The sequence below is a fragment of the Ptychodera flava genome, chromosome 6 (genome assembly GCF_041260155.1).
Source record: "Ptychodera flava strain L36383 chromosome 6, AS_Pfla_20210202, whole genome shotgun sequence".
NCBI lineage: Eukaryota > Metazoa > Hemichordata > Enteropneusta > Ptychoderidae > Ptychodera > Ptychodera flava.
In genome coordinates, this window is record NC_091933.1 from 5,905,221 (window position 1) to 5,926,201 (window position 20,981).

At 40.6% G+C, this 20,981-nt stretch overlaps 1 protein-coding gene and 2 long non-coding RNA genes across 3 annotated transcripts; all 3 read left to right on the forward strand.

Moving 5' to 3' along the window:
* Positions 1–1,764: 1,764 nt before the first annotated feature.
* LOC139134686 (uncharacterized) lies at positions 1,765–6,350 on the forward strand. The gene is made up of 3 exons (XR_011552837.1): positions 1,765–1,912; positions 3,777–3,884; positions 4,633–6,350. It is a non-coding gene; the product is annotated as an uncharacterized lncRNA (long non-coding RNA).
* Positions 6,351–6,745: 395 nt separating this feature from the next.
* LOC139134687 (uncharacterized) lies at positions 6,746–14,963 on the forward strand. The gene is made up of 4 exons (XM_070701652.1): positions 6,746–6,975; positions 10,898–11,487; positions 12,526–12,880; positions 13,134–14,963. The coding sequence occupies exons 2-4, from the start codon at positions 10,909–10,911 to the stop codon at positions 13,262–13,264; spliced, it is 1,065 nt and encodes a 354-aa protein (XP_070557753.1). The 5' UTR covers positions 6,746–6,975; positions 10,898–10,908; the 3' UTR covers positions 13,265–14,963.
* A 1,812-nt stretch (positions 14,964–16,775) lies between these two features.
* Positions 16,776–19,694, forward strand: LOC139134688 (uncharacterized). Its single transcript, XR_011552838.1, has 2 exons — positions 16,776–16,862; positions 17,424–19,694. It is a non-coding gene; the product is annotated as an uncharacterized lncRNA (long non-coding RNA).
* The last annotated feature ends 1,287 nt before the right edge of the window (positions 19,695–20,981 follow it).

A 20,981-nucleotide genomic window follows, 5' to 3' on the forward strand; every position in this document is an offset into this window, starting at 1 on the left:
TCAGTTTGATAAAATATAATTCAATACAGATTATTCGAAATCAATGTCTGAAGAAGAATATTCCTGATTAGTCTGTATACTGGATCTTTAATGGAATATCTCTATGGGAGATCCAATTATGGAAATTCGGAAAGTGGAACATCGATCTCTGAGTGAAAACAGTTTTATTTCTGGTTCATGTGAATCGACAAAAAATTATTCAAATGAGATAAAAAATAAGCACGTTATCATATAGATGAAAATCCAGGTACTTATAAGTTTCTTGTCAAACACAGACGTTCTGTTCTATTTTTTTAAGATAAGTCATACGGTCCACAGTGCAACGTTAACTGTGTAAACGTTCTGTGTTAATAATTTGTCGCTTGAGTAAAAATATTTGTTTTAATTTCTGTACACTCTTCGAATCGTTAGTTCAGACGAACCCCCCCCCTGGAAAGTTAAATCGCTTTGGGACCGAAGCCGACAAAATGCAATCTGAGAAGTCTTACTGGATCATGGACGGTTTACAATTTGCGATTTTCTGGGTGTTTACGATCGGAGTTATGTGCACAAGATATCGATTATCTTGTTTTCGTTTCATGTAAACGTGCACACTGAAGGCCGGGGTTAAATACTTTCAAACTATTCACTGGAAAGACATTCATGAGATGATGCAGAGAAAATAAAGTCAAGTCACTCGCGGTAACACTCGCCACTGCCATATTTGCACCTTATGTCACCGACTTGAAAACATTTACAACCACATTTAAGACCACACCATATAAGCGATTGTCAATATATCTGAGTATTTTCCACCTTAAGATGTTCAGTTCTGATCGACGTGGAAATGAGTATAAAGTTTTATAACTACGGTGTGCATCGTACGGGGTTTCTGTCTTGCAAGCTTGGACATCATTTCTTAAAGATGGATACACTGATGATTTCAGCATATTTTTACTCAGTCTGACAGCAGTGCATTTATTCCTGCATGGTTCCTATTCAGCCCAGAAAACATGCCGCTTTGAAACAGACACGGTGTGGTGGTTCTATTTGCATTGCATTTCAGATCTGAGTTCACAATTGTTCTCGCGACTCATGATGGAGACATTACCACAGAAAATGGCGTCACAAAGATCATTTATTTACGGCATCATTGAAGTATCGCCTAATCGCGGAATTTTGTTCTCAAAGTCACAATTTTTAATTTATAGCGTAATTTCTTAGGCATCACAACGTCCCCGCGAGGCTTAGGTAAATTAAGAAATGGTCAGTACTGTTGGTTACAGTTTACACAGCATGTGGACCGACACAGTCATGGACAAGATCATTTCACCATGACGCGGCACTGGCCAACGCATGCGCAAATGATAAGTTCTGCAATGAAATTGCTCTGAACAATGAGGGACATCCCGAAAGAGAATATTCCTAAACAAATGTATAACGGTGGATCTAGTTTATAACGGGTCATAAGGAGAACTAAACTTGCATATAAATGCAGTGTCAATGTCACTCATACGCTATTTTACCTGGAAATTAATACCTGCATTTCTCCCGCTGAACAGTGGGAAAATTTCCGACACTATTCTTTTGAAAATTATTTTATGCATGGAAGACTCTTCAGAGAGTGTAAAGTCACTTACGTACATTCTTTGCCCAACGAGTCCTGGGCGGAACAGGGACATACATGATACTGTGTTGTTTCGATAACATAAACGAAGTATGCCCACCGCAACCTTTGAGGGCGCTGAGTGTGAATATTTAAAATTTACATGAGAATAGCTGGTTGTCAGGAAGCAATTAAAAGCTAGGTCGTAGCTTCGATTGTCGCCCCCAGCCGAAGGTTGCCCAGTGCCAAGGAACAGGACTGACTGCCAATTCCAACAACCGTTTCTTATTGTCTCTCTGACCTAGCTCATCTCAAGACCTGAAAAAGGTGAGTAAACTTGGTTGCCAGGATTATACAGGTAATATCACTGATCGACTTTTGTACTCGCACGTCTTATCTGTCACGCATTCACGGAGCCAACGGAATACAATAACACCTGTTCAGCCATGATGTGATCAAAGCGAGCAGACTCAGTAACCAATTAATGTTGCAATAACGACAACACTCAGAAACTATTGGTTGTTGCTATAAAGTGAGCAACTGCCATGGCCATACCCTTACCGCCTCAATTATATTTCCACCTGTCTGCTGCTTTCACTTTTGTAGCACAAAAGACATACGGTAATCGCCCGATAATCGCCGCAACAGTTCATCGCGTCAGAGTTCAGTCGTCTCTCTTTGTTTAGTTTTTGCTACCCCACTGGTAGTACTTTGTCGACTCTCTATCACCGTGCATTCACCCAGAAAATTTGACTCTTTGACTTCCAACAAGTTTATGGCAGCGCCGAAATTACCGTCACCATCGGTAACTATTGTACGATACTCTTTGGCGATTTTATTTTCGGATGGCGTACGCGGGGGCATACGTACCGCTCGCCATAGTTACCGTCACCTAGCCAAGGTCATCTCTCAACACGGAAGTTATTGTTCAGTCACGACGTACAGCTAATTAGTGATATGCAGTCATGGCGTAAGGATGATACCGATAGGACGGGCAAGGAAAGAAATTGTCGTTCAACCAAGAATGGTAAAGATCAAACGGAAATTAACAAGATACATAGGGTAGATATGAATAGAGCCTTTAATCTGAGACCAGCTTGTCAGAGCCCGTATTTATCGATCATTTCGTGTAATGATATATTTGTGTCTGCAACGGCACTTCAGTCGGGTGCGATCGAATTACGACTACAATCTGCATATGTTGTGACCTTCCCTCGTTGGTATGTAAGTTTGTCCTGCAAACCACGGTCCCTCTATCAGTGTGCAAACAGATTACTTTGACCATAGTCCCAGTGATGAGAGACGTCGACTGTGCTTTGACAGATTGGTAGAGCGCAGTTCCTCCACTAGATCTAGGTAACTGACGTCATCAAATGGTGAATGTAGTTTCTCTATGTGGAAAAAAACCATGTCTTTCTCGTCAAGCTAACCTAAGACATTTTAATGTAGATGCCACAATCATGACTCAGATGCCCAATGCCACACACTTTCACCGTCGGTATGTGTTGGAGATGTAGTAAACTTTTCATTGATTAAATAAAACGAAAACTTCCCATATTATTCATATTACACTGTTATTGATCTTCAAGACTACCCCTCTTTCAATCTGTATTTTTCACATTACAATCGCTGCAGCTAAAATCGAATTCCTATAAAATTATTGATTGCCGTTTACCTTCAATTTTTTGATAAAATAAATGTAATTTATAATATGCTGTCGGCATGTGAAGGGTCAATAGCTGTAACTTTTGATGATAATTTGATAACATTTGTTCAAGAAGTAGTTTTTCTTCGTCTTCTCCCATTACGCACGTACAAATTCAAAATGCTAGCCTTCAGGTCTTGCTATGAGTCAACCAGTCGTGTGCATTCTTCAATGTCATTGCTAACAGACTGCCAGTCTGACCGAGAATTCAGTTGTATTATATTTTAGGTATCACACATATGTTTTGGGGAGTTTTGAGAAAACTACCAAAAATGTGAAATAGAAGAACATGTTTATACTTTCACAGTTTAGCATTTGGATTTACTCTGTTTTGTTTGTATGTTTTGTCTGTTGTTTATCCGGTTATTGTAAATACGATACCGAAAGGTACCCAAATGTAATAACTAATTCTAAAATTGCATCTGGAAGTGATAGTGGTATTTTTGTGTCGATATTTTGTCAGTTATATGTCTGCTTGTCTTGCAGTACAGTGAAGTTCAGGGGAAATCGAGTTCAAGATGCCTGGTCACCGAGTGAATTACAACGAATACGGAACTAAGTCACCAGAGACGAAGACACCTCGTTGTCCGTACAGTGAGTCAAGTGAATCCTTCAGTGTGTTTGCGTATCATGTGACTTTCTGATAACACTGTTTGCCTTTCTTTATGACACTTTCTGATGACACAATACCTGTAGGTGTGAGGAGATTGTCCACAGTTATGGGATGTGTAAGTGACCAGATGATCGCTGGCATACTGTTAATGTTGTGACTTATGATTGACTGGTATCGTGCTCCAGTTTATGGTTGCGCAGATCACGTGACACTCGATACTGTCTCACTTGCTTATTTCTATACTTCTAATGAGACCTCTCATGTTTAGATTGGTTGAAATGTGTCGTCTTCGGCTAAACATTTCAGTGATACTAAATTGGTTACCTAATTGATACTGTTTGGAACTGTTCAACACAGAAAGATTGTGATCATTGCGAAGATCAACAGTGAGCAGACCTATTAGGGCTTTGTTAACTCCAGTAGCAATTAACAATGATTCTGTCGATTGTAGTCTCACTACAAGTACAAGATACACTGCTAAATCCTAGCAACTAAGCACACTGAGTCACAACAACAACATCAGACCAGGCCGCACGTATATAATTTGTCATATAAAGATTCGACTATTAGGCTACTTTTTAGAAGAAATCTTGATGACACTCACATGTTACCAGTTTTATACCAGGTCTACATTTCTTTTACTCTCATCGTAAACAGCATTTTTTTCATTTACTTTTATTCTCATTTCATATTCCTTAATTCATGCACTTTCATATTTTTCCTTCAAAGCCGAGAAACTCGCGGCCAAACAGAAAGGTTGGATTTCGCCGCTGGAGAGGGCGTCCTTCAAACCATCGTCAAAGTACCCCCACAACCTGTTTCCACGGCTGCACATGCACATTCCGGTTGATCACTAGCATATAGCCGAAGAAAGAAAACCCCTTTTCAACGTCCATCGCATACTAACAAGACAATGTCAATACATTAACTCTTGAACCTAAAGGCTAAAGTTCAATGTCACAATTATTCAATGATGATGAAACTTTCACATATAAACAAGATTAGCCGATGCTATTGCAGTTTTCTACGACATGACTAATCCAGACAGGGCAGCGAAGACATCTTGAATTCAAACACTGGATAATCAGCCCTTATTAAGAAGACCATATTAATTACTGACGTCCGTTCCATCTGGCTAATTACCGACTGATGTTGCCATCGCTTCTTGTGTGTGCCAGTGATACGCTATGTCGATAAACACTTGAACTGAACTTCATCGTTCAACAGGGGTAGCAGTTTTCAAAAAAAAACCCAGTCACCTTCGAGAAGGACCGTGTTCCAGAAATGCAGGTCTGTGTTCACAAACCACGAGCCCGGCATTGTACAGCATATCAAAAATTGCACATTGGTTTTTAAAGAAGTCAACACCAACTTGAACTTGAAGTCTTTGATTTTGTACACACTGGCAGGATCCTGCAATTCATCGCATTGCAATAGGTTATGCCGTTTCCACCTCTAGTGTTCTGAGTCGTGCATTTAAAACCGACAACATATTTTATTTCAGACTTCTGATTTGAGCCACAAATGTAACCATAGCAACAGCGATATAGTCGTCCTGGTGGAGAAACACAATTCATTTGAAAGCACATGCCTCTGCAAATACAGCAAAACAGGTTCTCCAAACATTCATATACATTAGGATTTTATGTTGATTTAATACTGGCGATATACACAATAGGCCCATACAAATCGACATTTCCGACAGCCACAAAATAGTCGAAGAGTACATTAAACTCAATTTGGACGGGAATTTGGCCACATTTTATCTTGTATCCATTTAAAGCTTCCATTATTGTCAAAGTAGTAGAGCTCAGTCGATCAATATCGTTCGAATGTTAATTTGAGGTTATCGACTATATCCTTTCGGAAAACAAATTCCTTCTGCATCTGTGAAAGAAAGGAATGTGAGATTCTATAGTACACCTCTGTAGAATGACCAATATAACGATACAAAGATGTTTGGAACAACCACATTTTGTGACCCCCTACAAAACCCCGAAATGAATTTTTATTGCTCTTCCGAGATTTGATTAAATCGCATCCACTCAGGTTTACATACGATCTACAATTGAAAAGTCCATGGCCTGCATTTTTGGAACTAATTTAGTTTCGTACATTACAAAGAGGTTTGATTGGTATGAAAGGACAACGATCATTTCATTCATGTTCTCAGTCCATCAGCTTTACTATTCCTCTTGTTTTTCAGTTTGTTCATTTTTGCTATGATGATTTATCGCTGACATTTCGCGTCATATTTTTCCATCGGCGTTTCTCAAGGTCATTGTCGTGAGATGAATCCATTTACGTACTTCGAGCTGCGAAAGCATTGCTATTATCTCCATCCGTCCAGTTCTTTAAGAGATGAGAATTTTCTTGTGTGAATATCATGATGTTGTACAGATGTAAGAAATACTTAAAAAAATAAAAAATTGTTGCATTCTTTCAAATTTTGTGAGTCAATTGCATGTAGTATAACTCAGTTAACTTAGTGAAGGTTTGTAGTTGTTGAAAATCGATGACCACGACGATGACGATGATGATGATGATCGTGAACTTGTGACATTTAGGAACCGAAATCAGGTTATCTAAAAAATCTTGGAAACTTAATTCATACCTCCTTCAGCCTGCCTACTGGCACTGCTACAGAAATATTCTTTGCCAGCAGGGTTGGTATTATACTTGAGTTATACTTGGTGGCAACTAAAGGTATATCATTCGTCTTCATTATTTCGCTTGTTTTACCAGATATAATATCTTGATTTCGAATATGCAAATACGTAAGTACTATAAAATAACCCGATTTGCCTCACCTAGTGGGGGCGCTGTTTGTTGGTAAACCTTCAACCGCACTCATGTCGGTAATTTGCATGAGAATTGGTTGCTTGTCGTTGCTATCTTGGCTTTGTGTTTACGATAACAGCATACAAGGTGCTACATGTTGCCAATACGTCCGTGATTACCGCTCGCAAGTCGCTACAGCCGCAAGACTACTGGTGTTTACGTGTGTTCGGTCAACAAACGACGGGCCAGAATAAGCCTCTAGCCAAATACAACGGTCAGCGTACACTGAAGGTAGGTATCTGACAGCTAAATATTTGTGTTTGTTGTTGAGGACGCTGCGACTGCAAGAAATACTGTGCTATCGTAAGGCATACTGTTTCCGCCTTTACCGGTTACCCGAGGCCATTTATAAATCCCTTTTGGCAACACACATCTGGTGTGTACGTGCAATTAGTTTGGCTTGGGACACTGTTACTCAGTGATTGCAGAGAAGGAGAAGGAACCGGCCAATGTAGTAGCATGGACGTACGTCCATAAGCGTAGTAGCAGCGGACTTGTCGCGACGCGACAGACATCGGTCATCAACGCCGTTTAAGATTACGTTAGGCAGCCCTATCAAGTACGTCTTGACGTGTGAGATCGCCATCGTTGTTCCATATAAAGTGGAAAGGCAACTTATCACTTACATTTCGATGCAACTGCCCCCGGCCAGCAAGAAGGCACAAGCAAGCGCGTGCTACATGTTCAAAACCTACAGACTTTCACTTTTCAAACAGAGTAAGGTTGCTGAAATTACAAATCCCGTGCCATGAAGGTTTAGGCCTATAGAGATTCGACTTAACGTTTAATCTGGTATCGAACTGATCTGTAAGCCGTGAAGAAACATGAAAACAAAACTATTTAATAGTCATTAATTTACCAACTTTCAGGGTTTTCGACGCAAGAAAAGGGCCGTACACCCCGGGGCCGTACAGCGCGGCTTTGAACCCTTCAGTAATTATGTCCCGATATATGTATACATATATGTACATGATACGACTCCTTATGGCAGCATAAAATACTGAAGAGTACATGGATCGTGCACGGTGTACAGAAGATCGCTGAAGCACCATCCCTCCAGAGGGACGGTGGCTGAAGGAACCTCACATCAACCAGTGTAGCCATAGTACGAATGAAGCACCAGGGCCTGCCAGTAAAGGTTTATTGTATATACATACACATATATAGTTGTGTGAAGTACAGCCAGAATTCATTTTAGTTTTCCGTTTTACGCTTTTACTGATGGGCGGCTCTCGTCATGCGTACAGCATCGTGGCGGTCTGTTTGCTGATCATATGAGTTCAACAGCAGTTTGCGCAATAACCATGGCGAAAGTCAAACAACTGAACCTGTGAACAAGAATAAGGTGACGATTGTACTCTGGCTGTCTAGCGCTATGGAGCGTGACTGCTTCTTCGACCTGCGACCCGTTAATTTAACATTTTATGTGAATAATGGGGCCGTAGAGCAAACAGTGGGAGAAGTACTGTTGAAAGTGGGAGGACGCGCCGGACGTCTCATTGCTTCGAGAAAATGTGCACATCTACATAAATGATTAATACCATGCGGAAACAATACATTTGAATTTACACTTGTATTAAACTGGTACTTTTACGGACTTCATTACTTGATACGTGTTGGAATTATGTTGTCATCCAGCTTTACGTCTGTGCATCGAGCAGATTTCTAGTGACGAAGTGACGAGTTGAGAAAGGGGTTGAGAGGTTGAGAGGTTGAGAGAGAGAGAGAGAGAGAGAGATTGAGAGAGAAATTGAGAGAGGTTGAGAGAGAGAGAGGTTGAGAGAGAGGTTGAGAGAGAGGTTGAGAGAGAGAGGTTGAGAGAGAGAGAGAGAGAGAGAGAGAGAGAGAGAGAGAGAGAGAGTGTGTGTGTGTTTGTGTGTGAAGGAAATTTGTTGCAATGTATAGAAGGGGATCTACCTATCCTGCTTTACGTACTAGTGCACACATACATACATACATACATACATACATACATACATACATACACACATACATACATACATACATACATACATACATACATACATACATACATACATACATACATACATACATACACACACACACACACACACACACACACATATATATATATATATATATATATATATATATATATATATATATATATATAAAGATATGTATATAATTATTGAAATGTTAAGAAACAGGCAGGTTGATGGAGATCTCACAATATCGATATATATCATGCTCTATATTATATATAAATCCTGTACATATATTTAATAAACAATCAATTTGGGTCCCTTCAACTATTGCGGTTTAACCTTCCTGGCCCAAGCCATTCGTCACCGTGGCGATTCCAAATAAACAGCTAATCCCCGCTGGCTCCACGTCACTTCGGCCAACAATAGAGTTTGTAGAAATAAATTGACTGCCTTCACACACAGGTGTTATTGTGCATTAGACTCGCCAGAAAGAATCGAAATCGCTCCCTTTCATCATAGTGCCTTTACGTGGATCAACGTTTCCTCTAAAAGATGAAAATTGACTCTTTCTATTGTCCAATTGGAAGCGTACGTGCGTGCAGCCGCTCAGACTGCTTGACCGTTTTTTAAGGTCGCGCGGTCCCGCCGACTTTTGCTGTCTTTGGTCAAGCCCCGTCAATGCAGGGCCTATTGTTTGTTTGTTAATCTCATAGGACAGTTACCTCCACTGAAAGAAAGGCATGAGAATGCCATTGCAGATTAGGTTACAGATTGTCTCCTTCCAAACCGCACGTACAACTTTCCTCTTTCCTAATTCTGAATAAAGTGGCGGATTTACAAGCTCTAAAGTGTACAAAATAGGCAACAGACTTCAAACTATTTGATCGAAAGATATCGCAGTATTGCCGGCACCAGCAATAATGGAGTTATTGTAATGGGTTGATATAGCTGTAAGTTTGCTGATGTTGTTATTTTAGACTCTGAAGAGAAGTGTGTTTACGATATCACCGTTAAAAATGAATACTTGCCCGGGCTACAATTCAGTTGTCGACACAGAAGACTTTATATTTATGTAAATATGGACAATTTAAGTCGAGCCATTCGACTTGACTTTCAGGATTTTACGGCAAAAATAACAGAAACATTTACACCTCAAAAAGTAGAGGTAATAGAGCTTTAACGCAGTCATCACATATGAATAAGACCCCATATCCAGCAGATAAAATTCCTCATTAAAATCGGCGTAATGTAACGCTGTCCGACACCCAACTTAAGATCGTTGCCTGGGAGAGCCTCTCTCCGTCGGAATTTACATCGAGTGCTTTTGTTAGAGTGTAGTGGAGCGAATTCTTTCGATGCGGTTGAATTGTGTAGTGACGCGACGATGCCAACAGCGAGATCACTTCAAGGAAGGAGTAAATATAAGGACAAAGGTACATGTCACGTGACCCCCGAGGATTTGCTAAACCTCGCTATCCACTGTATGCACACATTACGAAATCTGAGAAGCAGACCTGCTGGCTTTCTCAGAGAACTAATCATTCTAAGTACACTTTAATTGGAGAGTCATGTCTATATCACGTTCAACTGAATTAAATTTGCAGTTTTCTGTACAAATCACACCTCAAGCAGGCCGACCAATCGATCAATTGGAATTCACGCAGAGCTGCAAACACCACTGGGTACATTTACACACTGTACGACTGTGAATGGTGACAGGGCTGTGAGATTGTCAAGTAATCCAAACCATTTCACAATCACTGCCGTTATGCATGACAAATATCCGTCATGGGTTACTTGGAAACCAACCCTGAATCATTCAGAGCTGCAAATGAAACGCTGAAAGCGAAGGGTCTTTGAATCTTCCATATCAACACTTACTTGGCTTTCGAAAGTGTATACAGATATTTTTTGTGGTGGGAAATTAAAAAGTGCTCGATGCCAAGAAGAGCTCTATAAACATATATTATATATATATTGCGTAAGGGGAGAGAGAGAGAGAGAGAGAGAGAGAGAGAGAGAGAGAGAGAGAGAGAGAGAGAGAGAGAGAGAGAGATCTGGTGTACCTGGTCCATTATATCATGTCTATTTTTTGTAGTTCAGTTTCAATGTTTAATCGATCAAATTTTACATCTTCTTCTGCTGAAAATCGGGTACCGTCTAATTACACTTCATCACATTTTTTTTGTTTTTTGTTTTTCCAGAATCTTGCAAGATGTCAAACATAGCGAAGCACGATCAATCTGCAGTGCTGCAGCACATGCAGGAGGCTAATACCCAACTGTCTAACGAAGTGCGCAAGCTCAAAGCCAGCGAGTACAAGAAACTGTTCCAACAGACCAGAAGTTTCATCGATGCACTGGAAAGATGTCCGCTCTCACGCCATCGCTCTTATGGACCGTCCATTCTGACGATCCGACAAGTGCAGGATTGTTTCCATGTGTCGCAGAAACTGGACGGAGAGCGAAAAACCCACTACACGATACTACTTGGGTACTTCTTGCACCTCAGTGACACGCTACGCCAGCTAGCGGTCAACGCCAGAGAGTGGCTTGGTGAACCCGTGGAGCACCTCACCGTACACCCACATCAGTTGGACACTGGAAGCAAAATTCTGGCCGAACTTTCATTTTGGGAAAAATTCCTGAACGAGGACAACGACTTCACTGACTTACACAAGTACAAAACCTTGGAGGAGTTTCGCGGACTGAATACCGGAGAGGTCAGCATCTATGGGGCTGTGGTCAATTTGTTACCGGTCATACTGAAAACCATGGAAGGAATCACAGATGAGGTGTGTTTTCCGCACAAACATTATCCCTTTCGCTCTCTGTGTTGTAATGAACGTCCATTTCTCTAAACAAATCACCCGATTTGCTAACCACTGTCTTATTGCTGTGGGTACTGCTAGTATGGGCACGCCTTGAAGTCTCTATATATAAAGGGTCGTGATTTAATGGGGAGACAAAGTTGAGCTGAAATAAAACAAAATATGATACACTGCGACACGTCAGTAAACTTGAATCTTCTTGTCGTTCCATATATGGTCGTTCAGCTAATCGTAAAGCCTCAAAAGTCTGTGAGTCAATCAACAAGGAGAGAATCGGGCGGGTAGTGTCTGTTAAATTATAGGAGATGATTGGACGGGTAGTGCAAAGCAGTTGTCGGAAGTTTCATACAGCAATTCAACGAATTTTTGCCAACAATGCGATAACGTCACGCTAAACTATCTGTATGTTTGTCATTTTGGTCTTTTTGATTCCTCCCGGTAAAGGCTCGACATTAATGTATGTGTAGAGTGCTGAAAAATTGCCTTGGCACTCTGCGGTTGGTAAGCACCAAATAAGTACCTGTAGGCATATCCTACTTGACCTTGACACGGTAGTTTTACAAAGAAGGCACACGGGACAGTATATAGAAAGCCAACATTAGACCACTGCCGGCACTTGAATGTCATCATACGTTGGTTAGTATAGCTACTTGGGTCAAAAATGTGTAATGAAGTTGCAAACAGTCATGTATAGTTACAGCTACTCGGGTCCCACGAGTTCAATCCAGGCACAAATTCATCACCGCAGCTGGAAGATCCTGCAGACAAACCATGTCTGTTTGTCTATTGTCTTGCATTGTCTGCGTCATATAACACAACTGTTGTCGGGGTCTAAGGTTACGTTGAAACGGAACTGATGATTCGTATCAACGATCATGGTTAAAATGCAACACTAAGCCCATCACTGAGGGGATCGTGCATCTTTTCTGAGGTCAATTGCGCTCAAACATTTTACCAGACATTCACTCGGCAATATATTTGTACTTGTCTCACAACTTCTAGGTGACAAAGTGGTCGAATATAACATACCGTCTCGGCGTGCGCATTTTCAAGGATAACCCGAAGAGCTTGCTGGCTCCAGAGCCCGTTCAACCCTCTGGTTCAAGGTCAGGATCAAGGGCTGGTTCACGTCCTGCGAGCGCCAGCAGCGGACAGCGTCCTGCGAGTCGAGCCAGCGTGACAAATCAGAGACCATCCAGCAGAAACAGCGCCCTCGAGAGGCCTGCCACAGCAGCCGCAAGACCACCTAGTCGACAGGGCACAACAGTGGGAACACAAACGAACTTCAGCAGGCAGGCATCGAGAGAGAAAACAAAGACAAGAGTGACGTCAGCACCGCCATCTAGACGAACTTACTGTAAGTTAGATCCCTATCCTAACTTTTCAAGTTTACACCCTTTAAACGTAATTTGTCTCTTTGTCAGCTATGTGCAGCCTACATCGAATTTTGACAGAAAAGCATTATTATATATAGCAACAGTTATACGAGCACAAATTAAAGTAAACACACGTTGTGTAGTAGTTCGATCTTTGAAGAAAATTCGTCTAAACGTGTTCAATAAATGTCGGGAAGAAAAGTTTAATGATTTTCTTCTTTTCTTTAATTACAGCCGAGCAGCTTGCAGCCAGGTATAATGGCAAAATCTCTCTTTATGAGCGGCCGCCATGGAAACCGTCCTCAACCATGCCACATAACTTGTATCCCAGACTACACATCCATCTACCCGATACGGACTACTAGGCAAATGGTACAACACACCACTTGTAGAATACTAACACTTAAAGTCATTGTTGTGACATGATACCGATGTAGACTTTTCCCAGCTGCAATGTTATAAAGGACATCATATTTTTTTAAGTTCCATGGATAAAAATAATTCAAAAGTCTCCTGCATGCATATATCAAAATTTAAAAAAGTAAAACCTAATGAACATACAACAATATATTTTTAAAGCAAATCTGAGCAAGTTTCTATGGTAACAACCTCACGACGAATATCGATAGCAGGTTGCCAAGGAAACAATTCGGTTTACAAGAGACATGCCTCACTTTCACGTTGAAGTGAACCCTTCGTCTCTCACGTTATATATGGTGGGATTATGGGATAGTATTATGGGACGGTATTAATAGCAAGTACGATTCCATTCTATAAGTTATTTATCAGATGCCGCGCTGCACAACTCCTTGCAAGATACGTAAGTTAGTTTAAAAGGTAAAAAATACATGTAGTAAATTTATTAGTTTCTATTTGTTTAATATCCTTTCAACATCGCCAGTATTTTTTTATATATAGTCGGCGCCAAACGTTTCTATAAGCCTTGTTTCGAATAGTGTATCTACTGTAATGTTCTTGCCATGAATCATTGACCCCTTTACGGCGTATTTTGTAATTGTTCTTGCCCAGGGTATGTCATACACCTACCGTTTGAATGACAAGTACTGTAAAAACCGTTCTGTTTTGTAATATAGAGTATACAACACGTGCTGGCTCGAATGTTCTGCCCATGTTACAGCAAGAACGTGAGCAAGTACGTAGCTTTTTGTAACGTTATAGACAGGTATTTTGTCAGTATGAATGGGATTAGCAAGATATTGTGCATTGAGAATCGAGGTTGACCTTGATGCGATGGATATTGTCATCAATTTGTACTGTGATAATTGAGTGCGAATGCTAATGCAAATTAAGCTAATTTATGTCCACTTTGTAAGGCAAATGTTAATATAAGTCGGCTCTCTTCCGACTTTCTCTTCGATCGTGATAAGCCTTGTATGTGGCCTTCAAATGAAATTGCAACGACCGTCGACTTTATAAAGCAAACGAATCAAATATAAAGATGTCGGCGACTGTGATTAAACTTTTGAGACTTCCATCGAAAGCAGTACAAACTATGGTGTGCATAGAGGGCTTGCCCTTTTCCTTGTCTCGTGAGTTTAAAAAAGTACTAAAACGCGCTGAAATTACATTGTTTCTCGTTACTGTATTGTCGATGACGGTTAGCATGAGTTTGTCCCTAAATCTTATCGGGAATAAAAATTAGGAATATGACGTTCGTGTACAGCGTTTGGAGTTGCTGTAACCTGTTTTTAATGACATTTTGCTAGACAGTGGGAGCTCCAAAAAGGCGAAGAAAGGGACGCATTCATTTTGAAAACGTTGTAAGCTTTCCAACAGTTTGCCTGGTTGTCCTGTAAGCTTGTACTATTCACTGGCAGACTTAAAAAGGAACTTGTGGTTGTCGTCAACATCACGAGTGTTTTATCAAATCAGAAAAAGTGCAAACGTTGCTTCAAGAGCTAGATACCATCATGCAATGTGCAGGCTGTGGTCAGGTGACTCAGTGTAGCATTAGATTACGTTTTCCTTGTTTAGTATACCTAAAAAACTGTCCAAAATGTTAAAATGTATATGTTCTTTGCGAAATAAATCAATTGATGAAAATATTGTACTTGTATATGACGTTTTATTTGTATTGCAGTGTGGAACTCTCGAATTGTGTCTCATTCCACAATGATAAAGAGGCGATCAAAATATTATGAAAGACAGCGAGATTTTACTCTAAATGAAATACGGTGAAGTGTGTGTACATTAGTACTGCCATGTCTATAACTCATAATTCATTCATGTGTGTGTTGTGTGTGTGTGTGTGTGTGTGTGTCTGTCTGCCTGTGCTCTGGGGTTACAAAATCACAGTCAATAAATCAACGCACTCATTTTGACAAAGATCAACGCATGTGTCCACATGTTACGGGTTCAGTCTCAATAGTATGTTTCACGTTAAAGGGCCAGCAATGGTAACTTTTGAAGATTTTATCATTATTTTTATTTTGTAAGTCAATTGCAACTTTTTATTCTACGCCCGAAGAATATTGAGACACCAACTATTTAGCTCGTCAACTTAGCGTCTTTATGTGTATAATGCATCGTTATATCACTTTTCAACAATAACAACGCAGTTTGCACATGTTCGGACTGAGTTGACAGGCCGTGTATCAACATCATGATGCTTTGGGAAGTAGTACAAGTAATTGTGGTTCACATTCAAAACAAAAATGGTGAAAAAATTATCAAAAGTTGACATTACTGGCCCTTTAATTGGTGCACACTGATACAATACCATAAACACAGTTCATGTGAGCACAAATTTAACTATCCATGTTTAATTTTTTGTAATAATTTCAGCAAATCTACAATTCCGTCTCAAAGAAAGCTATGGTCGGTGAAGTGGTTTCTGAGAATAATACTTTTGATCTGATGTCGTTAGTTTCACCATAGTTTGAAGGCATTTGAAAAGTTCTCGTGTCCTTCTCGCATCGATACATACATGGACGGACTGCCTTCTCAAGTGTCAGTCCAATTGCGTATATAGGGCTTCAGAAACCCTGTAAAATCCTTCAGGTCATGAAATCCTGTGAGTTGCAGTGGGATCCTGTAAGATCTGTTGCTTGATCAACGAAAGCGCCCTCCACCGACGCCGTACTCTTAGAGTCAACTCATTATGTTGAAGAACGAGCACTGTTGAAGGCAGGGAAAGGCGGGGAGAGGCAATGGTCGTAGGACCAGAACAACAGGGATTATAGTTCTGGTATGATGAGCATAACTGATAACATACAGCCCTGCGCTAACGAAGCGCTAAACGTCAACTTTGAACTTGCTTAAATTGCCAATATCGCGCTCACTGCGCAGCTCTAGATTTTCGGCTAACAAACTTTAAACCAGCGCACCAGTATATCAGAGATAACTCTTAAATTATTGTGTAAGGTCATCTAGGAATCTTGTGATTCAAATCAGATCATCATTTCAGAAGTATAACGTGCATCTGTCGCCAGATGTTGAACCAGTGAGTTGAGCGCACATGATGGCCCGTCATGGGACTGATGAGAGAGTTAAGAATGTTGACATCACATGCATTTTTCGCGTTCCAATTTTTTGTTTGTAAAGCTTCTTTCGAACAACACTTTCTTTATTATGGCATATTCAGCTCAATAATCGTTCGTCTTACCCGTTAAATTGTAAAATTTACTTATTTTTTAAGTTCGTAATAAAACATATTTGTGTGTCGCTTCCAATGAACACAGGTGGTTGAGCGGTTTGCGTCACGGTCAACCTATTCTGGAGACCCGGAGATTTTTGCTCTGTACTATGAACCTATGCGCAAAACATCAAAGCCTGTGTGTTCATGATGATGAGGTCATCCAGCGAGAATTCCCAATGTTCTGATCAACCTTTATACCAGGAACTTACGTAGGCGATAAACCGGCAGACATTTGACGCAGTGATTGCGGCCGTTGTTAGGCGAGTGCAAACATAAATGCTTTGAGACAATCCTCGGTAAGCTTTGTAAGTATTTTTAAAGGGACAAAGTTGCTCATTTTTACTTTTTTTGCGATATCAAGAAAACGTGAAATACTTGCATAAAGTCACTCATTGTACAAAATGACCAAGGTACAAACTAAAAGTGTCAAACATTAACGCTTTACTGCATGGAAACAGATGATTTCATTTTTGACCTCTAGTGCGACATCCTCAATCTTCAGGCTTGCTACAGTAGCCTAAAGCTTTCCTCGAGGATTTGTGTCGTGGGAAATACCACAAAGGCTCGTGCACCTTGTTGTACTACACAAAATCACCGGGGAAAGTCGCAGACTACGGAGCTGCAGCAATATTCGAGCTAGCTCTGCGGGGCAGGGCTGAGTGTTGTCTGTGACGCCTTCCAATACACAGCCATTGCACAGCAATTGCAATATTTACTCCTACGTATACTTTAAATTTACAGATATACCCCATTGGCGTATAAGACACATACAGGTGTACCATGATGTTACGAGTAAACTCATGATACACTGGCAAGATACTCGCATAGTTTCTATACTTTTGCACATTCACTGTTTCTATTTTCAGCCGAAGTAGGAAGAATCATGGCGTCTACTACTGTTGTTATCACTGAGCCCTCTATCGTCGTGACCATTGCCGAGAAATTGCTAGGTGTCGTCGACCGCGTAACGGTTCGGCTGATAGACACTTTGGGAGGTGTCGCCATTTCTTTGATACAGTCTCTACAGCGCGTCGTGCTGACCTTGATCCATGAGATGTTTGCCTTGTCGGAGACAGCACTACAAAACATCACAGACATCTTCCTGAAACTGATCGATTCGCTACAGACATTGTGCCAAAGCCCCAGCATCGGACCGCTTATCACCACCGCCATTAAAGGGCTGCAAGCTGTAGGAATGATCGGTGCTGCGCCACCTTAACTTCATCCAGACACAGATATGGTTATGAGTAGCAGGCGTTGTTAATATATGTACCTACTATGGTTAGATTCATGACTGTATTCAATAACAATTATGAAGACCAATTTTATGTGCGTCACGTTTGTGCATTCTAAAATTCATCGCATCCCTCCAATATCTGAATGGAGTCAGATAAACTTATTTTGCAAAGAAAAAAAACATCTGGGATTCGCGTTGACAAATCATTTACATGGAGCAGTTGATTAGCTTTTTCTGTGTATCAGCTAATCTTCTAATTAGAAAGTTCTGGAAGTATACCCTGTTAAGTCAGTTCTACTTAAAGCTTCTTGCGATCAGTTGTATGGAGGACCTTTGGGGTTCATTATTTTCATAATAGAGCGTATATTTATTACGATTTTTGGAAAATTCTTTCTAATAGGAACCCGAATTTGTAGACCTAATAGTGTAATTTTATTTCCCTGCTATCCAAATGCTGTTTAAAGATTGCATAAATGGATCGGTCATATTCAAACTAGATGAACTACTGACCATTATATCTATGATCACCAACTTATCTCTCACTACTGGTACTGTTCCTGATTCACTAAAGAAAGCTGTTGTCACATTCAGGTGCCGCCAACTGGTAAATTTCATGAATTTCGCAAAATCATCACAAAACATGTTTTGAAGGCTGATATACCGATTTTTCTTATTTTTGACCTTGACCTAAAATTTGGAGGGGAAAGTGAGAGCTGTTCGTAACTGCCCTCCCACTGGCATACACTGAAAATGTGCCCTCCCACTGAATTTTGATGCCCACTGCCCTCTGGTATCTACAGTCTGCCCGCTCCCCGCTCCCCACAACAATTCAAGCTCCCCGCTGCCCTCTCCCCACTAATAAAAATCCACATTGCCAACTAGATGCCCACTAGGCAACCCAGATCAACCCAAAACCATGCCAGCAGTTAGCAGTATACTTGGAACATTGCTCCCCTCTAAGTTAGGCGCTTAATTTCTCCTCAAGTTCTATCAACCACGCCGCTTTCCCCTCCCTCTACGTATTTTCCGGTGCCCACTGTCAAAAATTTTCTCCCCGCCCGCTGAAAGTAATGAAATTTCTTCCCCGCCCACAGTAAATATCGATATTTTCTCCCCGCCCGCTGATTAGTTTTGAAATTTGCCCGCCCGCTGAAAAACTTCGCACGAACACCTTTTGCACGAACAGCTTAGTTGGCGGCACCTGCACATTGATACCCAAGAAACCATCACTTGACAAGAATGTGTTCACGAATTTCTGACCCGTCACCAACCTAGCGTTTCTATCAAAAGTCATTGAATAGATACTTGTATATCAGTTAACCACTGAGTATAAACCGCAAAACCTCTGGCAATTGTACTTTCCCACGCACTGACTCCCCCTGAACAATATTCCATTAGAAGTGCGCCAGTCGCCCACTTTTGGTACTTGTGATAAGAACTCAAACTTTTCTATTAAAGTAGATCACACTGTACAACTCTGTGAAGCGCCATTGAACACTACTGTGTTTTAAAGTTTGGCGCAATAGAAATCCATGCATTTGATTGATTGATAATACTCTGGAAAATATATTGATATCCTAATTATGGAAAGTTATATTCATTATAAAACCGTTTTGGTATATCACATCAGGGACAATGTAGGACCTACTTTCTGCTCTGCAATACCTGATAAAATCATTGAAAGTTTACAAATGAATGAAATAGTGGTCTACGGTGATGACATCTGTTCTCGAGGCGCATTCTGTCTTAAAAGCACATCTTCCTTGTCATATGGTCATATCATATTTACACACTTTGTTATGGTGCAACAAATACTACATTGCCTTTGTCAAAACGTGAACTGACGCTCACAACAGACATGTTTTGTTGTATATTAAAAACGATTTTACCAGCACAAGAAGGAGTGTCCTTTCTTTATGTCATTTTGCCTCCATGCATTGTGAATACACTAATATATTATTACAATGGAAGAATTCTTGCAATTCTCATATAGGATTATGGTGAAAAGCTTTATACTGTAAACAACTTATTGAGAATTTGCATTCATCATAAAATTGGCAAGTTTAAAATGTGACCCGGCCCCCAGGCCAAGTTTGCAATATGTGACCATCCACGAACTCCCTCAGCCATCCCCCTCATAACAACTGAAAGCTCCCTTAATTATGTGCGCACTTGAATATATACAGCGGTGGTGCAACTGCAATTGAGACTAAAAGTGACAATTTGTGTGAACCTGGGTGAGGTTGTTTATTTCCAAATAAATGAATATATTATAACCTCAACAAGGGCAGGTGACCATTTTCCCCACGTCACGGGTAAGTCTACTGCAGCTTCGGTACGTCATCAAAAGGCCGGGGGGGGGGGGTACTCCCATAGAAAAGGTATACGGGTATGTGCCGTCCGAATGGGTCACTTTTTCACGAAAAAAATTCCCTGAACATTGGTAGATTTTTTATCCGAAAATCTCCTAAATATTGGTTTGTACTACGCTTTAGGAAAACCTTCACATCAAACAGAATACAGGTGAGAATTCCCAAAATTTGTCAAAGAAAACCCTAACAATTGGTCATATTTTTGAAATATACGTATGTTTTCAACTCAGGCGGCACACAATCACATGAAAATATCATGAGTACCAATCCCCAGCCCAATCCCCACCCCTCACCGTGACCCCGGGTCAAAAAGTTTCATACGGTCGAATCCTATGGGGCGCGACGTTCGGTTTACGGGGCGTGTGAGAAAAATAGCATTGATATAACTTTGTTAAGAGCAAAATTTTTAATTTATTTATATTCCTAATATACGGTCATTTTATAAAATAATGACAGTGCGGACACGCATCGATCACGACTTGGCTACTCGCACCTGTCGAGCAACGGTCATGTTACCTAATGGTGGCGCTGTCACTGAAGCGGCCCGATGATCGGTGATATATACGGTATGCATGGCCAAGCGGGACTCGTTAGTCGTAGTTTTGCAACTTAAAAAAAGTGTTTCCTTCATTCTTTGAGTAATGCTTACCTTCATTTAATTTGAATAACCTTACGTTTACAGATTTAACAAAACTAGCTGAGCAGGATTTTAGCACGGATGACAAGACATGTACACTCAATGGTTCAAAGAAATTAAAAATACACCGCATGGGAGGAAATCATTCCTCATACTTTCTGAACAAGAAAGAGGGACG

Excerpts from the sequence above, each read along its gene's own strand:
- LOC139134687 (XM_070701652.1), top strand. The coding sequence starts at position 10,909 with ATGTCAAACATAGCGAAGCACGATCAATCTGCAGTGCTGCAGCACATG. Across the intron at positions 11,488-12,525 it reads TGGAAGGAATCACAGATGAG|GTGACAAAGTGGTCGAATAT; the intron begins GTGTGTTTTCCG and ends CACAACTTCTAG. Across the intron at positions 12,881-13,133 it reads GCCATCTAGACGAACTTACT|CCGAGCAGCTTGCAGCCAGG; the intron begins GTAAGTTAGATC and ends CTTTAATTACAG.